This window comes from Neofelis nebulosa, chromosome 8, assembly GCF_028018385.1.
Source record: "Neofelis nebulosa isolate mNeoNeb1 chromosome 8, mNeoNeb1.pri, whole genome shotgun sequence".
Taxonomy (NCBI): domain Eukaryota; kingdom Metazoa; phylum Chordata; class Mammalia; order Carnivora; family Felidae; genus Neofelis; species Neofelis nebulosa.
Window position 1 is genome coordinate 98,721,114 of NC_080789.1, and position 16,587 is coordinate 98,737,700.

General features: G+C 38.6%; 1 protein-coding gene and 1 long non-coding RNA gene across 5 annotated transcripts in view; both read left to right on the top strand.

Moving 5' to 3' along the window:
* The window catches only part of LOC131520022 (uncharacterized), a 141,231-nt gene that overhangs the window by 78,900 nt on the left and 45,744 nt on the right, over positions 1–16,587 (top strand). The window lies entirely within an intron of this gene.
* Positions 1,394–14,231, top strand: CLEC7A (C-type lectin domain containing 7A). Of its 4 annotated transcripts, XM_058743705.1 has the most exons (6): positions 1,426–1,623; positions 3,443–3,541; positions 4,374–4,511; positions 6,060–6,211; positions 8,230–8,348; positions 13,323–14,231. In XM_058743705.1, the coding sequence occupies exons 1-6, from the start codon at positions 1,521–1,523 to the stop codon at positions 13,456–13,458; spliced, it is 747 nt and encodes a 248-aa protein (XP_058599688.1). In that variant the 5' UTR covers positions 1,426–1,520; the 3' UTR covers positions 13,459–14,231. The 4 variants fall into 4 exon arrangements, with proteins under 4 accessions (XP_058599690.1, XP_058599689.1, XP_058599686.1 ...); XM_058743706.1 differs by lacking the exon at positions 8,230–8,348 and having other exon boundaries at positions 1,413–1,623; XM_058743703.1 differs by lacking the exon at positions 4,374–4,511 and having other exon boundaries at positions 1,425–1,623.

Consider the following 16,587-nt stretch of genomic DNA (forward strand, 5'->3'; position numbering starts at 1 on the left):
GAGGCCTTGTGACACAGGGTTAAGCTACTATTGACCTTCTGATGATACATCAGGAGAATCATCTGCTTCCTGACCACAGTTGACTGGGGGTGGCTGAAACCATGGAAAACAAAACCACAGATAAGGGGGGACTACGTCTTTGTAATATAAGTGTTTAAAAAGATCATGAGTTAGGCAGCAAGAGTAGACTTTGGTTTGACTCTTTGCTTCAATATTTTTATTAGCTTCTTAAAACTGAGCAAAGGGCTAACATTTCTAGATCTCATTTTCTTCATTTGAAAGTAAAAAAAAAAAAAAAAAAAAAAGAAAAGAAAAGCATCCCATCCGGACTTGTTGGAACATTGAGATTGACAAAACATGGGCAATGGGTAGTACCTAGTTCATAGTAATTGTTCAATAAATAATTACCACTTCGAATTATCAATCCCTAGCGAATCCTGAAGAGATTATTTTTTCCTCCTCTCTGTTGTTACAACAATTGCTCCTATGGCATCTTTTTTTTTTTTTTTTAACGTTTATTTATTTTTGAGACAGAGAGAGACAAAGCATGAACGGGCGAGGGTCAGAGAGAGAGAGGGAGACACAGAATTTGAAACAGGCTCCAGGCTCTGAGCTGTCAGCACAGAGCCCAACGCGGGGCTGGAACTCACATACCTCGAGATCGTGACCTGAGCCGAAGTCGGACGCTTAACCGACTGAGCCACCCAGACGTCCCATCCTATGGCATCCTTTATATACCTATCTGTAGGTTTCCTCTATTAGGCAGTGAGCTGGTTCTTCTTCTTCTTCTTCTTCTTCTTCTTCTTCTTCTTCTTCTTCTTCTTCCTCATATGAAGGGCACTATGCTTTTTAAGTAAAATTTAATTAATTAATTAATTTTAGAGAGAGATTGTTCTCGCACATGAGTGGGGGAGGGGTGGATGGAGAGAAAGAGATGTGGAATCCAGGGAGAAAGAATCCCAAGGAGGCTCCACTCTCTCAGCACAGAGCCCCATGCGGGGCTCAATCCCACAGCCCAGGGATCATGCCCTGAGCCGAAATCAAGAGCAGATGCTCAACGAGTTGAGCCACTCAGGTGCCCCAGGCAATGAGCTTCTTCACATTAATCTTCTATCCTTGTATCCCCGGCTCCTGCCAGTTGAAAAGTTGCACGTTTGATAAATGTTTAGTGAGTGAGCAAACACATGAATAAATGAATGCATGTATGAAGTCGTATTTCATTTTTCTTATATTTGGCCTGAAACAAAGATTTATCTATTGTGTTGCGTTGTCATTTTCTTAAGAGTCATCAATTTTAGAAACAGAAACTAAAGGTACAAATGGGAACTCAACACGGCATTGTTTTCGTTTCCTGCCTTTGACTATCGGATTGGACTATTCAAGCTCAACTTGTTAAAACTCATTAAGTGCCTATCCCACATGATTTGACTCATACATCCTCTTTTGTCCGTGGGCAGTTGTCTTAAGAACAGAGGAAGGAGCTCTCAAATGCTGTGTCAATTCAGGGACTCAGTGGAACAATGGAATACCGTTCTGAGGTAGAAAATTTGGATGAAGATGGTTATACTCGTTTAGACTTCAGCTCTCAAGGCGTCACTGGGAGACATGTGGTCTTAGAGAAAGGTATTTTTTCTTTCTGCCTTCAACATTCTTGTTGTCATCAACTAAAACACTTACGCGGGGAAAATTTGAAAGATTTGTGATTTGTAGGAGGAAAACCTTTTAAAAGGTTCTCAGACATCACTGAGGATATTTGAAAGTGTACTAAGCCTTTCCTCATGGCAAATATTAGGTGACTAATTATTAGTATTTAAAATAATTATTACGATGACAGAAAATACCTACAATTTCTCCGTTCTGTAGAAATAGACACTTCGGCACTAAGGAACTGTACATAAGTGTGATGAATGCAAAGATGAAGAAATTTTAGTGGGAGTGGCTTGTTGCTTGATTGGCAGAAAGGAGCAAATTGTAGAATGGAGGTCATGGAAACTTCGAGAAGTGTATGTCAACAACATCAGAATATTGAAGATAAGAAAGAGAAGAATAAAACGTTGGAAGATAGACAAGAAAAAATCCAAATATTTGGTTTAGTGGTAAAGGCAAGTTGGAAGTCATAGGGTTTGGAATCATGAATCTGATGTGGGTTTTTGTGACAAGAAATTGATTTGGATTTTTTTTAAATCAAAAGTTGGGGGTCTTTGTATACCAGCGTTAGAAACTGTGTGTTAGATGAAAATGTGTGTTAGAGGAAAGGTGTGTTAGATGAAAAGATCCTATGAACAGGATATGAGTGTTAAATGTAATATAAAAAGAGTGAAAATGGTGAAAGAGATTGAAAAATCTCTCTCTTCACAGAATGAACCATTTAGTGTCCTCTATGGTTCTCCTATTATACAATTCTCTGAAACACTTAGACTGCTTATTCTCAGTCAAAGGCAGAGCTATAGTCTTTGTTGCAGTGCATTAACATAAAATAAGTTTCCTGTTATCAAGAGAAGATTTTTTTCACAAGTTTTGACATGAGCATTTGCACTCCTCTGCTTTCTGGTCATTCACATTGCTCATTTCCCCTTTACCACTTATGCAATTCTTTTCTTGCTCAACTGGTTTAAGAGGACTGGCAAACTGGATGATGTAAGAGGTAGGGAGTCAGGTGCATGTTTCTACGTATTTGTTGACAAACAGTGAGTTATGTATAATGACCTAGTAGTCTCTGGACGAGATGCTTTTATGTGCTAGCCCATTTGGTTCCCACAACGATCCTCTGAGGTATTATTACCCAATTTTTCACAAAGAGAAATGAATAAGCAGAGGGAGTAATTCACCCAAGGTTATGCAACAAATAACTGAAAAGAGAAGGTTGCCCTAAGGGACCCATGCTATTTCCCCACATTAAGCTGTCTTTTACAAAAATGAGTGGGATTTCAGGGGCGCTTGGGGGGCTCAGTTGGTTAAGCGTCCAACTTTGGCTCAGGTGAAGATCTTGCCATTGGTGGGTTCAAGCCCCGCGTCCAGCTCTGTGCTGACAGCTCAGAGCCTGGAGCCTGCTACGGATTCTGTGTCTCCTCCTCTCTCTGACCCTCCCATGCTCATGCTCTATCTCTGTCTCTGTCTCTCTCAAAAATAAATAAACATTAAAAAAAATTGAAAGAAAATGAGTGGGATTTCAGAAATCCTGATAGTGTCAGGACCTAGAGACGTCAATGTGAAACTAAAATTAGGAGTGTACAGATGTCAGGGCATGTGCTGAAATTACAGTTCTGGCACCTGAAGAGGTATGATAAAGGAGAGAGAAAATTCAGATAATCCCAGATGACTAGATTATTTGCGTATAATGGTTCACATCAGAATGTGCCAGATTTTGATGAACTGTAAAACTGAAGTGCTGTGTGATTTACCCTACTTCTGCATTTAATTTCTGTTCCCTCTGGCTTCCTAGGAACTTGTGCTACGTCTCCTTATTGGCGTCCCATTGCCGTGACCTTGGGAATCCTATGCTTGGTAATACTGGTGGCAGCTGTGGTCCTGGGTACCACGGGTAAGTATTTGGGGGGGGGGGGAGAAATTAACAACAACGACGACAACAACAACAGACATTTGATAAGCATGTATACTGTGCCAGACACACTTTTAAGAACTTGACATGCATAATCTAACGTAATCTGTATATTAGCATGTGCTGTCTCTCTCTCAAAAATAAACAAACATTAAAAAATTTTTTAAAAGAGACTATAACTATTTTTATGAATCTTATGATTTAAGGAAATTGTTTTGTACCTGATCTTTAATCTAAGTTCCCTTGAATAATATCAGGAATTACCTGAGGCCCTTACTAAACAGACATTCTGTGATGGGTGAATGAGTTCTTTTAGATTTTATATCTCACAAATTCTATTGTCAATAACATATTATTGTGCCTTTGGGGTTTTTTCAAGGAGCTCTCATTTTTAAATAACAGAAAAAGGATAGATTAATTACTATTTCAAATCTGTCATGCTCCAATTGGCTCTATTTCATTTGCCTCTTGCTTTCTCTTTCATACTCTTTCTTTACTTGTTTGATTTTTTCTCATTTTTACTACCCCTTCATGGAAGTTATTTTTTTTCTTTCCATCTATTTAATCTATCTATAATCTATTCTATTATCTATCTATCTATCTATCATCTATTTATTTATCTATCATCTATCATCACTATCTATTATCTATTATCTATCTTGACCTCTCAGTCAGCAATGTGTTCTCTATTTCTCATGAATCAAGAATATATCCCTTTGTGTTCCAACAAAAATATGGGTTTGGGAATTATAATTTCAAATATAGTAGAATGACTTTTTTTTTCTGTCACTATAATTGTTGTTGGTATGTGAAGCTATTTGGAGACCCAATTCAGAGAGCAACCCATTGAAGAATGACAACTTTCCATCAAGAAATAAAGAGAACTACAGTCAACCCACACAATCATCTTTAGAAGACAGTGTGGCTCCTACCAAGGCTTTCACAACCACAGGCAAGGGCAGAGTTAAAAGATGAGTGGAATCCTTAATCCAGAAAGGTCAATTATTGGTGCTAAGACCTGGAGTAGGGTGGGTGAAGAGAGCACTTTTACATGCAGGGATTGTGCATTCAGGGAAAGCACATATCAGTGTTATCTCACAATAGTATGCCCCTATCATATATATAATAAAGTGATATAAATATCCCATGCTTTTGGCCAGACATTGCTAAGTTGGATTTTTTTTTTTGAAATCAGTAACTAATTGATCACTTTCTATGTATTTCGATCTATAGATGATGGTATAACTTGATGCAAAGGAAAGAAATGTGTTCTCTCCTCTTTCAGAATTGACATTTAAAATTTTTTTTTAAATTTTTTTTAACGTTTATTTATTTTTGAGACAGAGAGAGACAGAGCATGAACGGGGGAGGGTCAGAGAGAGAGGGAGACACAGAATCCGAAACAGGCTCCAGCCTCTGAGCTGTCAGCACAGAGCCCGACGCGGGGCTCGAACTCACGGACCGCGAGATCATGACCTGAGCCGAAGTCGGCAGCTTTACCGACTGAGCCACCCAGGCGCCCCCAGAATTGACATTTTAAAGGAATGTCATTAGAATAGGAAATAGGATGTCAGGAAGAAAGGCAGAGAAAAAGGAAAGAAGGGAAAATGTGCTAAGAATGAAGAGGCTAAATTGAGCACATGCCAAAAAAATAGACCTAATAGATATGTTCTTAAAAACTCTGGTTATATTTGTTTTTCTTTAATCATACAATTTCATTAATTTTATTACAGTTTGATATGCACTTTACCCTTATTTCTAATTGTGTCATAATTGACTGTGACAATATTTTGACTTCAGTTTTCCATTTCTGGACCCATATCTTCTCACTATTTGTATCACGTAGCTAATGATACAAAACAGAGATATTCTATAATATGAATCATTGCTTTTATACTTTTCTGCTTTGGAAAGCTGTATTGTTAATTGGATCTCACACCTCTAAAAGAAGTTAACATGAAATTACTGTATATCTCAAAGATTGATTTAAGTTGATTTGTTTTAAGAATTATCATTAAGAAAGGGAGGTCTGGACTGAATTTGAAAGAATAGAATACAAATCAAAAGGGAAAGGAGGACTGACTGTTTAAAACACTGTTTATAATTATTCAATTTATTTTTAAAGTTTAAATGGAGGATTTTATTATGGTCTCTTATATAAAAATTGTATCCCTATGCTCAGTTAAGCATCCAACTCTTGATCTCAACCCAGGTCATGATCTCACGGTTTATAAGATAGAACCTCTCATCAGGCCCTGTGCTGACAGTGCGGAGCCTGCTTGGGATTCCTCTCTCTCGCTCTCTCTCTCTCTGCCTCTCTGTCTCTGTCTTTCAAAATAAATAAACTTTCAAAACTCATAGCCCTATAGTTTGAACTGAAAATGAAATATATCACTGGCAATTCATTGATTATTAAGTGTCCACGGGATGAATGGTCGCTTGCACTGAAAGAGTAAATTGGTATGATCTGAACGTCATTGTATTTACTTTTTATTTCCAGGAGTTTATTCCAACTCTTGTCCTCCTAACTGGATCATACATGAGAACAACTGTTACCTATTTAGGACATCATTAGCTTCCTGGAATAGCAGTAAAAAACAATGCTCTCAACTGCACTCTAATCTCCTGAAGATAGACAGTGAAAAAGAACTGGTAAGTGTAGACTTCAGTTGTAATGATCTGTGGTCTCTACTGAGCAGAAAAATAAAGGTAGATTCCAGATAATGATAATTTTCCCTAAAAGAAAGTCACTTTTCATATCCTCCATAATTATAATAATAGCATGTATTAAATGGGTAAAATATATAATATGTTTATTTATTATTTTATACATACATACATATATATATAGAGAGAACAAGCATGGGACAGGGGCAGAGGGAGAGAGAAAATCTTTAGAAAAAAAAATTTTTAATGTTTATTTATTTTTGAGAGAGAGCCAGAGCATGAGCGGGGGAGGAGAGAGACAGAGGGAGACACAGAATCCGAAGCAGACTCAAGGCTCTAAGCTGCCAGCACAAAGCCCGTTGCGGGGTTCAAACCCACGAACCGTGTGATCATGACCCGAGCTGAAGTCGGACGCTCAAACAGCTGAGCCACCCAGGTGCCCCGAGAGAGAAAATCTTAAACAGACTCCATGCTCAGCCCAACACGGGCTTGATCCCACAACCCTGGGATCATGACCGGAGACAAAATCAAGAGTCAGACAGACAACCAACTGAGCCACCCAAGCGCTCCTATGTGCTTTTTAAAATTAATTAATTCTAAAAGTAAATACATTTCACTTTAAAACAAATCTGTTCAAACACACTCCAAGTTTGCCTGACTGTAATAATCAGACCACTCCTCATTTTTGTGGGTTTGGGTTTCAATTCTTAAAGTTGGTGGAGTAAAATAGAAAATTCCCTGCCTTGTCAGCATTATTATCAAGGAAAATAGCAGTAATAATAATACACATTTATAAATCATTTACTGCTTGAAATATCCTGGGAAAGGAAAAGAGGTTTAAAAAGTAACCTTGCAAGTTCAATGCTTACATAGTTTGTAAGAAGAAAGTAACAACTCAACAGCTGCTAAAAGCTAAATATCTCGTATTGGCAATAGATGACATAGGAATTCAGAGACATGCCAGTGTAGATAAAGTTTTACAGAAAAAGTGGGACTTATAATGCATCATGAATGAAGGGTTGGACTCAGTTGGGCTATGAGTAGGAATTAATAGTCAGGAAACACTCCATACATCTAAACAATCTATAACTTCTACCTTTGCTTTCACTTCCTCTCAATTTCTGTGTCTCTGTCCCACATCACCTAACGGTTGTAGTTCACATGAAAATTAATGGAAGTAGATTATGGCAAGGAAGGAGAAGGACACTGGAAGTTGGTCGGGCTCATAGATGTTTCTCTCATTTGTCAACAATTCAAATGTCGTCATTAAAACTCAAATTATTGGGGCGCCTGGGTGGCTCAGTCGGTTGGACATCCGACTTCGGCTCAGCTCATGATCTCGCGGTCCATGAGTTCGAGCCCCGCGTTGGGCTCTGTACTGACAGCTCAGAGCCTAGAGCCTGTTTTGGATTCTGTGTCTCCCTCTCTCTGACCCTCCCCCGTTCATGCTCTGTCTCTCTCTGTCTCAAAAATAAATAAACGTTAAAAAAAATTAAAAAAAAAAACCTTCAAATTACTTATTCATAAAACACGCCGTGGAACTAAATTATTTTTATAGGTTTTTTTTTTTTTAATCTAACTCTGCAGAGCATTTCTTGACAAAAATCATATCAGTTCATATAGTCAATCTGAGGAGAAGATAGTGGCTTGTCATCCATGAAAACTATGGAAGGGCTCTGTCATCTTTGGATTTTGTTGGGCAAGTTGGAAGGAGGCTGTACGATTTTGACGTTACAGATCTGTTCTTCATTGGAAAATTAAACAATAACGACTCGGAAGGAGTGAAATATGCTTCTGGAAACACCCAGTGGCATTCAATGGTTGGCACTTTTCTCTAGGTTGATGCCAGCTTATGCATGCATTGTTTATCAAAGCGATTCAATCTGCTGTCTCTATTTCAACGTCTGTAAGAGTTTTTTCCCCATCTATTTTGTCTATCATCTCTGTCTATTCATTCCCTCTACCACTCTTGGACATGCGTTTGTATTTATGTTTTCCTACAGGAATTCATAATGAAGCAAGCGTCCTCTCAACCCGATAATTCATTTTGGATAGGGCTTTCTCGCCATCATACTGAAGGACCATGGCTCTGGGAGGACGGCTCGAGATTCTCTTCTGACTTGTAAGTAACTGGAAAGACAAAGCTTCATGCCCTTTCTCAGAAAGCTAAGAGCATGCCAACCAGTTAAGAATCTGATTTGTGGGCCATTGATAAGAAAGAGAGGCAGAAAGAAAAATGATAGCGAGAGACAACGAGTGAATCAGGAAAAAGAAAAAAAAAAGAAAAGAAGACGGTAGGTAGAGGAGGACTTTACAGTCAAAAAGAGTTGAGTGGTCATCTAGTGTTACTAACACAAACGTGCCTCAGCTTTCTTATGAGGAGGGCATTTGCACATGTCGGCAGTTGTCCAGTTAGGGGGAGCTGTCACTGTTAGTATAAAACTCTGGCTACGAGCATGGGTTTTGGAGTTGGCCCTCAGCTTGAGCCAACGCTTGGTCCGCTCACTGTGTGAAATTAGGTAAGTTGCTTAACCCACCTGAGCCCCTTCCTCCTCATCTATGAGAATGAAAATAGTACCTACCTGGTGGGCTTTTAAGGTAAAGAAAGGAGATAAAAGTAACATCACTTAGCACAGTGTCCCGTGCCTAGTAAATACGTGTGCCGCATGCTGTTATCCTTAATTGTAAAAGCAACACATTTTACATTTTACAGAGTTCTTTGACACATAGTTTACATTTGCTTAGTTATAAGTTCTTCCTTGTTGTGTGTGTATCAGTCAGAATTCTTTAGAAAAAGATCTATGTAGATCGCCTGTTGGTTCTGAAGAACCCTGACTGATACACGTGACATTGAGGAATAATTTATCCGTGGAGATTTACTATCAGGAATTGGCTCATGTGATTAGGGAGACCGAGAAGTCCCACAGTCTGCCATCTGCAAGCGGGAGATCCGGGAGAGCCTGTGGTCATAAATTCAGTTCAGGTATGGAAGGGTGCTAACAAGGGGAGCTGATGTATAAAACCTAGTACTCGGGTAGAGACGAGCTACCCTGAGATGTCTCGGTTCACACGGTGAAGCAAGAAAAGGCAAACTCTTCTGTAGGTTTCTTTGTTCCATTTCAGCCCTCAGTGGATTGGGTGATGCCCACCCGTATTGGGGTCTGCGATCTGCTTTCATGTATCCACGGATTCAAACGCTAATTTCACCCAGAACCACTTTCACAGATATAATTAGAAATGTTAATTTGGCTGTGGCCAGTCAAGTTAATGCAAAAAATTAACTATCACAAAGTGCTGAGGTCTTCTTCACTGTAATTGTCAATTAGTTTCTTTGTCATATCTGAAGAATATGGAATTATATTTTCGTTTTCAGTTTCTATTATTTGTGTGTGTGTGTGTGTGTGTGTGTGTGTGTATAAGAGAGAGAGAGAGAGAGAGAGCAAGCCTGTTTGTTTTCCCACTATTTTCAGGTGTCTTTTCCAATTCAATTTCTCTTTTCAAAGAAAGAAATTTCGGCTTTGTTGATTCCTCTGTGCCTTTAAAAAATTTTCTTTTTTTAAATTTTTTAAAAATTTTTTTTACGTTTATTTATTTTTGAGACAGAGAGAGACAGAGCATGAATGGGGGAGGGTCAGAGAGAGGGAGACACAGAATCTGAAGCAGGCTCCAGGCTCTGAGCTGTCAGCACAGAGTCCGACACGGGGCTCGAACCCACAAACCACGAGATCATGACCTGAGCCGAAGTCAACCGCTTAACCGACTGAGCCACCCAGGCGCCCCTAAAAAAATTTCTTTTATTAATTTCAGTTCTCATCGTTACCATTTCTTTCCATTCAATTTCTTTGTGTTGAATTTGCTCTTCTGTCTCTAATTTCTCATATGAATGCTTGACTTATGAAATTCCTCTTTCTTTTTCTCAAATATGTGCATTCAAGGCTATAATTTAATGTATTTTATTGTCATTTAGTTCAAATACTTTCTAATTTGCATGCCGAGTCCATAGGTCCATAGGTCCGTAGACTTAGAAATGCATTTCTTAATTTATAAATACCTGTGTGTTTCTATAATTATCCCTTTGCTTTGGGTTGCAGCTTAATTCCATTATGGTCAGAGAACATACTCTGTGTGATTGCAATTCTCTGGTTTTTATCTTTTATCTTCTTTCCCTACAGAGAGAAGTATATTAAAGTCTCCCATTGTGATTCTACTTACCATTCTGTAACCATTTTAGTTGATGTGCCGAAGCTGTATTATTAGGCACATTTAAATTTAGAATTTTTATACTGTACAGGTGTATGGTCCATCCTATGAATTTTTTCTTTTCTTTCTCTCCTCTTTTTGAATTGTTTAATATTTTTATTACTCCATTTTTCTTTGATTTTTTTTTAAAATGTTTATTTGTTTTTGAGAGAGCGAGAGAGAGAGAGAGACCATGAGCAGGGGAGGTCAGTGAGAGGAGGGGGCCAGAGGATCCAAAACAGCTCTGTGCTGACACAGGCAAGCCCGATGTAGGGTTCAGACTCATGCACAGTGAGATCATGACCATGGATCCAAAGTCAGGGTCAAAGTCAGAGGCTCAACCACTAAGCCAGCCAGGCATACCCTACCCCATTTTTTCTTATAATAATTTAGAATTTACTCTTTCACTAATTTTTTAGTAGTTGGTCTAAAGATTACAACAAATATCCTTCACTCATCAAAGTCTAATATTAATTGTTTGGTTTATTTTAAATGTTTGTGTGTGTGTGTGTGTGTTAGAGAGAGAGAGAGAGAGAGAGAGAGAGAGAGAGAGAGAGAGAGAGAGATTGAGAGTAAGCAAGGGTGAGGGGCAGAGAGAAAGAGAGAATTCCAAGCAGGTTCCATGCCATCAGCACAGACCCTGACACGGGGCTCTATCCCATGACCCTGAGATCATGACCTGAGCCAAAATCAAAAGTCAGAAGCTCAACCGACTTGAGCCACCCAGGTGCCCCAAATCTTAATTGTTTTTTAATGTTCTTCCTGGGAATATAAAAAATATTAGAATATTACTTTACTCTGTGTACTCTCTCCTCAATTTACATGCTATTATTTTTGTGGAGTTTATTTAATGCTCTCACATTAAATTTTCCACATTTTAATATCTCTGCAATTGGCACCTTACAACTGCTGTCCTTTTATAGTCACTGTAGGTCTCAGCTGAAGTTGAAGTCTGTCAAGGATTAGCATTTGTTTCTGCCAGTCAGAGAGAGGCACCACAAACGTGAGATTACTCAAACACTCTACTTGGTTTTTCGTTTTGTTTTGTTTTGTTTTGTTTTTTTTAAACTACACTGGTATTAAGGATTCAGATAGAACTATGTAAGTGGCAGTTACTTCTGGGGCAACTTCTTGGGGAATATAATATTTTCTTCCCATCTTCCACCTGGTGGCGAGACTGAGACATGCACTTCTGACAGTCTTTTCTGTGCGGTATTTTAATTTTCATTGACTTCTGCACCGAATTAGTCCTTTGTTTTCCAGTTTCTGCAGGGTTTTCTATTAAATTCCCATCTTGGATGGATTTATTTCACAGTATTAGGTCAATAAATGGCCTATCAACAATTGATGACCCTCTTGGACTCAATAAAAAATACAGCCTTAACAAACAGTAGATTTATATAGTCATCTCCTCTAGATTTTTCCACATATTTATGGTTTGTAATGCTTTTTATTTTCTTCTTCCTCTCCTACCAACCATTTTTCTTACCCTGAAGAATACTCCCTGATTCCTTTTAGAGTGGAAATTTGAGAGTTTAATTCTCTGTGTTTGTCTAAACCTGTTTCTATTTCAATTTTTCCAAAAAATATTTTCTTTGAGCATAAAATTGAAAATTTGTTGTTTGTCTTGGCCATTCAAAGATATTGCCATGTTTTTCTTTTTCTTTTTTTTTTTTTTTTGGTTTGGTGTTTTGAAAGGTCATCTATTTGAAGGTTAACATATGTTTAAAATCTGATGTCTTCTCAGCTTTGGAAAATTCTCAGCCATACTTGCTTGAAATGTTGCTTCTTCCCTTCCTCTGGGATTCCAGTTATATACATTATAGACCCATTCTCAATATTCTGTATGTCTTCTCTGCTTCTTCCTGAATCTTTCAGCCTTGTTTTTTTCTTTAGATATTTACTTCTCATATATCTTTGAGTTCACTAGTTTTTTTTCCCACCTATGACTAATCTGGTGTTAAAAACCTCCATTAAATTTTTAATTTTGTGTCGTAAATTTCTCAGTTCTATGGTTTCAGTTTGGTTCTTTCTCACATCTAATCTGTCACTATTTACAATTCCTGGCTTTCTTCCACGAGGCCTAAATCAAGGCTGTTTCCTGCTTTAGCCTAGTCATTTCTACAAAAGAATTCTCTCAATCCTCCAGCCTCAGGGCCAAGAAGAGATAGATACACAAGATGAAGAGTGCCAGTCTGTAGCTGTTATGGTGAGGCTCAGTGATGCCCTTCAAGCTTGACTGATAAACGCCGCCCTTTCAGGAGAACTGTTCTATTTCAGCAAAGAGAACAGGGCCATACACCCACTTACCATGATAATTATCATAATTGTCTACCATGGTATTGTAATACAACTCTGTCTTCAGAATGAATTAAAATACATAATGCTGTTTTCCCTGCCTTTAAATGGGCTTGATATCTATGATTCTTCATTAGTGCTAGGTATTTCTCAATAATAGCTCCTCTGATTGGTCTGTTCACTAAATACACCCAAAGATAATTTCACTAGCCTGTTGTTTCATTTGATAAATATATTTCTAGGTGAGAGGTTGAAAGATCAACAAAGAACTTTCTATGGAATACGGAGCGATTTTTCTTATTTGTCAGGAGCTTTATTTCATTTTATGTAACAGTGTTTTTCTTAAAAAAATTTTTGAGTCATTTGTATGCGTTAATAATAAAGCCTATCCTGTTACCATTTGAAAACTAATGCAATCTAAATTCAAATTTCCTTTTCCAATAACATGGACACTTCAGAAACTCTTTTCACAATATCCTTGCCAATTTCTTTCAGCATTGTATAGACAGTAGACAGTGTTTCTTATGTTCTTTCTAATCACCTCTTTGTATTTTAACAGGTTTCAGATCAGAAGCACAGAAATTCAAGAAAACTCATCTCACGATTGCGTGTGGATTCACCTATCAATAATTTATGACCAACTTTGTAGTTTGCCTTCATACAGTATTTGTGAGAAGAAGTTGTCAATAAAATGACGAGGCTGTTGATGTAAAGAACAGAGAGCAGTATGTAACAGCCAGAAGGGCAAAAAACAAAACGGGAAAGAAAGACACTGGAGGTCAGAATAAATGCTAAAAATAATCAAGAGAGCTTAGCCAGCTTCAGTCTTAGCTGAGAAACAGTATGGAGAGTCTGTGATGCTGTACTTTTCAACTGTTTTGGCAGACCAGCCTTACGTTCTAGTTAACAGAGCCCTACATGTGGAGTAGGGACAGCTGAACTTCTAGGTCCATTCTACCATTGACTTAGCATTAACCTGGAGTTAGCCACATATCCGTGGTGTTTCAAAAGGCTCTTTATTTCTGGGCCGGCCAGACTCATTTTTCTGTCCTTAAAAGGTGCCCCTGGAGTACATGTGGTGTGTTCCCATGATGCTTTCTTCCACTTCTAGCAGTTTACCAGACACAAGTGGAAGGCAAAATGTATTTCTGAACAGCTGAATGAAGAAATGAGAAAGAACGTCTTCATTACAATCAGAGCTATTCCATCATCTTGTTCATCGATGTGGTCACAGTTATGATCAAAAGCATCATGAGGGGCGCCTGGGTGGATCAGTCAGTTGAGCGACCAACTGAAGCTCAGGTCATGATCTCACAGTTGGTGGGTTCAAGCCCCATGTCAGGCTCTGTGCTGACATCTCAGAGCTTGGAGCCTGCTTTGGATCCTGTGTCTCCCTTTCTATCGGTGCCTCTCCTACTCACGCTATGTCTCTCTCTCTCTCAAAAATAAATAAACATTGAAAAAAATCCTTTAAAAAATTTTTCTCTGTCCCTGGGGCACGTTGGTGGCTCAGTCGGTTAAGCATCCGACTTCAGCTCAGGGCATGATCTCACAGCTCATGAGTTCGAGCCCCACGTTGGGCTCTGTGCTGACAGCTCAGAGCCTGGAGCCTGCTTCCGATATTGTATCTCCTTCTCTTTCTGCTCCTCCCCAACTTGTGCTCTGTCTCCTCTCTCAAAAGTAAATAAAAATGTAACAAAAAAAAATTGTTTAAAAAAAGTATCATGAAAAAGCAGCAACTCCATCTTTTTATTTATTTATTTTTTCATATAAATAGCTCAGAGAGTACGTCTGCCACATTTCTGACTAATAAGATTTTGTATAATGTGAAGTTGTATGGGAATTGCTCTTACAAGAAAGCTTTCTCCTTTTTAAATACTATCAATCAAAAAGGATCTGGTAATGAATATAGAAAAAAACAATCCCATTGCTGCGGTATTAACATTCTGGAAGGCAAAACATGTCGTACTATTTTTGATGATTAACATTTGGAAGTTTTTAGCACTTTCTCAATAATGCCTGTAAAAAGGTATTATTGGAACATGTTTCCTCCTATGAGGATTTGTCTCTTTTTTTTTCCTCTTAAATTTTCCCACTGGTGCTATTTTTATTCCCAAAAGGGTCTTCCTTTTATTAGTGGAGAGGGAGTTGCAACCTTCCCGTGGTTATTAACAAGTGAACAGAAATCATGCCAAGTTACTGGATTTTTCACTTTAAAATGTGTAATTGTATGTTATGTGAATCACTGTAATCAAAAATGTTAAAGAAACTTCTGGCCTCCAAATGCTGTGTGTAATAAACACTATCGCAATACGCCCTCTCCCCACCAGAAAATGATAATGATTCTGGCACTGGGAAGAAGGTAGTATAGTCATTTTAGATTGAAGAATAAATTTGGGTTCTCAAGTATTTAAAAACCTAAGAGAAGATGATAGAGATTTTTGGTGAAATTTCCTCATGCGTTTTATTTTATTTCTATTTTTTTTTCAATGTTTATTTATTTTTGAGACAGAGACAGAGTGTGAATAAGGGAGGGGCAGAGAGAGAGGGAGACACAGAATCCAAAGCAGGCTCCAGGCTCTGAGCCATCAGCACAGAGCCCGACGCGGGGTTGGAACCCACCAACCGCCAGATCATGACCTGAGCCGACGGTCGGTCGGACGCTTAATGACTGAGCCACCCAGGTGCCCCTCCTCGTGCCTTTTAATATGCAAGCTTGTGCATTGTCACACATACCAAAAGAAATGTGTCAAGGGCAAAGTTAATTCAGGTTGAGAGTTAAATTAAGGCAGAAGGTGAGATTTTGAAGAGATACCATGTATTTTAGTTTTGCTTTTGGCTTGATCTGAGCCTCCTGAGCCCCAAGGACAGAGTGAATGATTTGAAGAAATCATAATCATCAAGAAAAATAATTCCAGATGCTGAATGTCCAGCTGTACTTAGAGCAGACAGGTTAAGCAATGATAAGCTGTGATTTAAAGATAAAAGTGTGACTGTGACACAACTTTGGCATACAGTAAGATGGCTCTAGGCTTTCCAAAGCACACTATACCTGACTCGTCAATACATGGTTATACCACAGTTTACATGGACACAGACGTTGGAATGAACAGAAAACATGCACCTGTTGCAAGAGACAGAAAAGGGAGGATGGCTGCTAACTGAACTTAGTTCCAGAGGGTAAATTCAAGGTGGGTAATGATCATGCTACAGGAAACACTTTCCTGTTCGACGACCACCATCTTCTCTGGCCTGAGCCATTGCAGTAATTTTCGGAGTAATCTCCCAGTGTCCACCCTTGCCCTTCTAAGGTCTTTTGCCAACATGGCAGAGTGATTCTTCTAAATTGAAAACAAATCATGTCAAGCCTCTGCTAAAATTCACCTCACTTCCCACGTATCTCAGAGTAAAAATAAATATAGGTAAATCAAAACAAAAAAGAAAAGATCTTTTCAATGGTCTGTGAGACAATTACCATGGGCCACTTTACTTCTTTGACCTAATCTACTTTTCTCCTCTTCATTTATTCCATCTAGGACACTGGTTTCTCTCTTGTTTCATAATAACTGGCATGCTTCGAGCTTTCTGTTCCCTTAACCTGAATGATTCTTACCCTAGATAATCTGCAGGATGTACTCTTTCACTTCTTTCAAGGCTCTGCACAAATATCACTTTCTTAATGAGGCTGACGTCAACTGCCTAATTTAAAATTACCAACCCTCCGGGAGCCTGGGTGACTCTGTTGGGTTAAGCATCTGACTCTTGATCTCAGCTCAGGTCATGATCTCGTGGTTTGTGAGATCGAGCCCCACATCGGGCTCTGC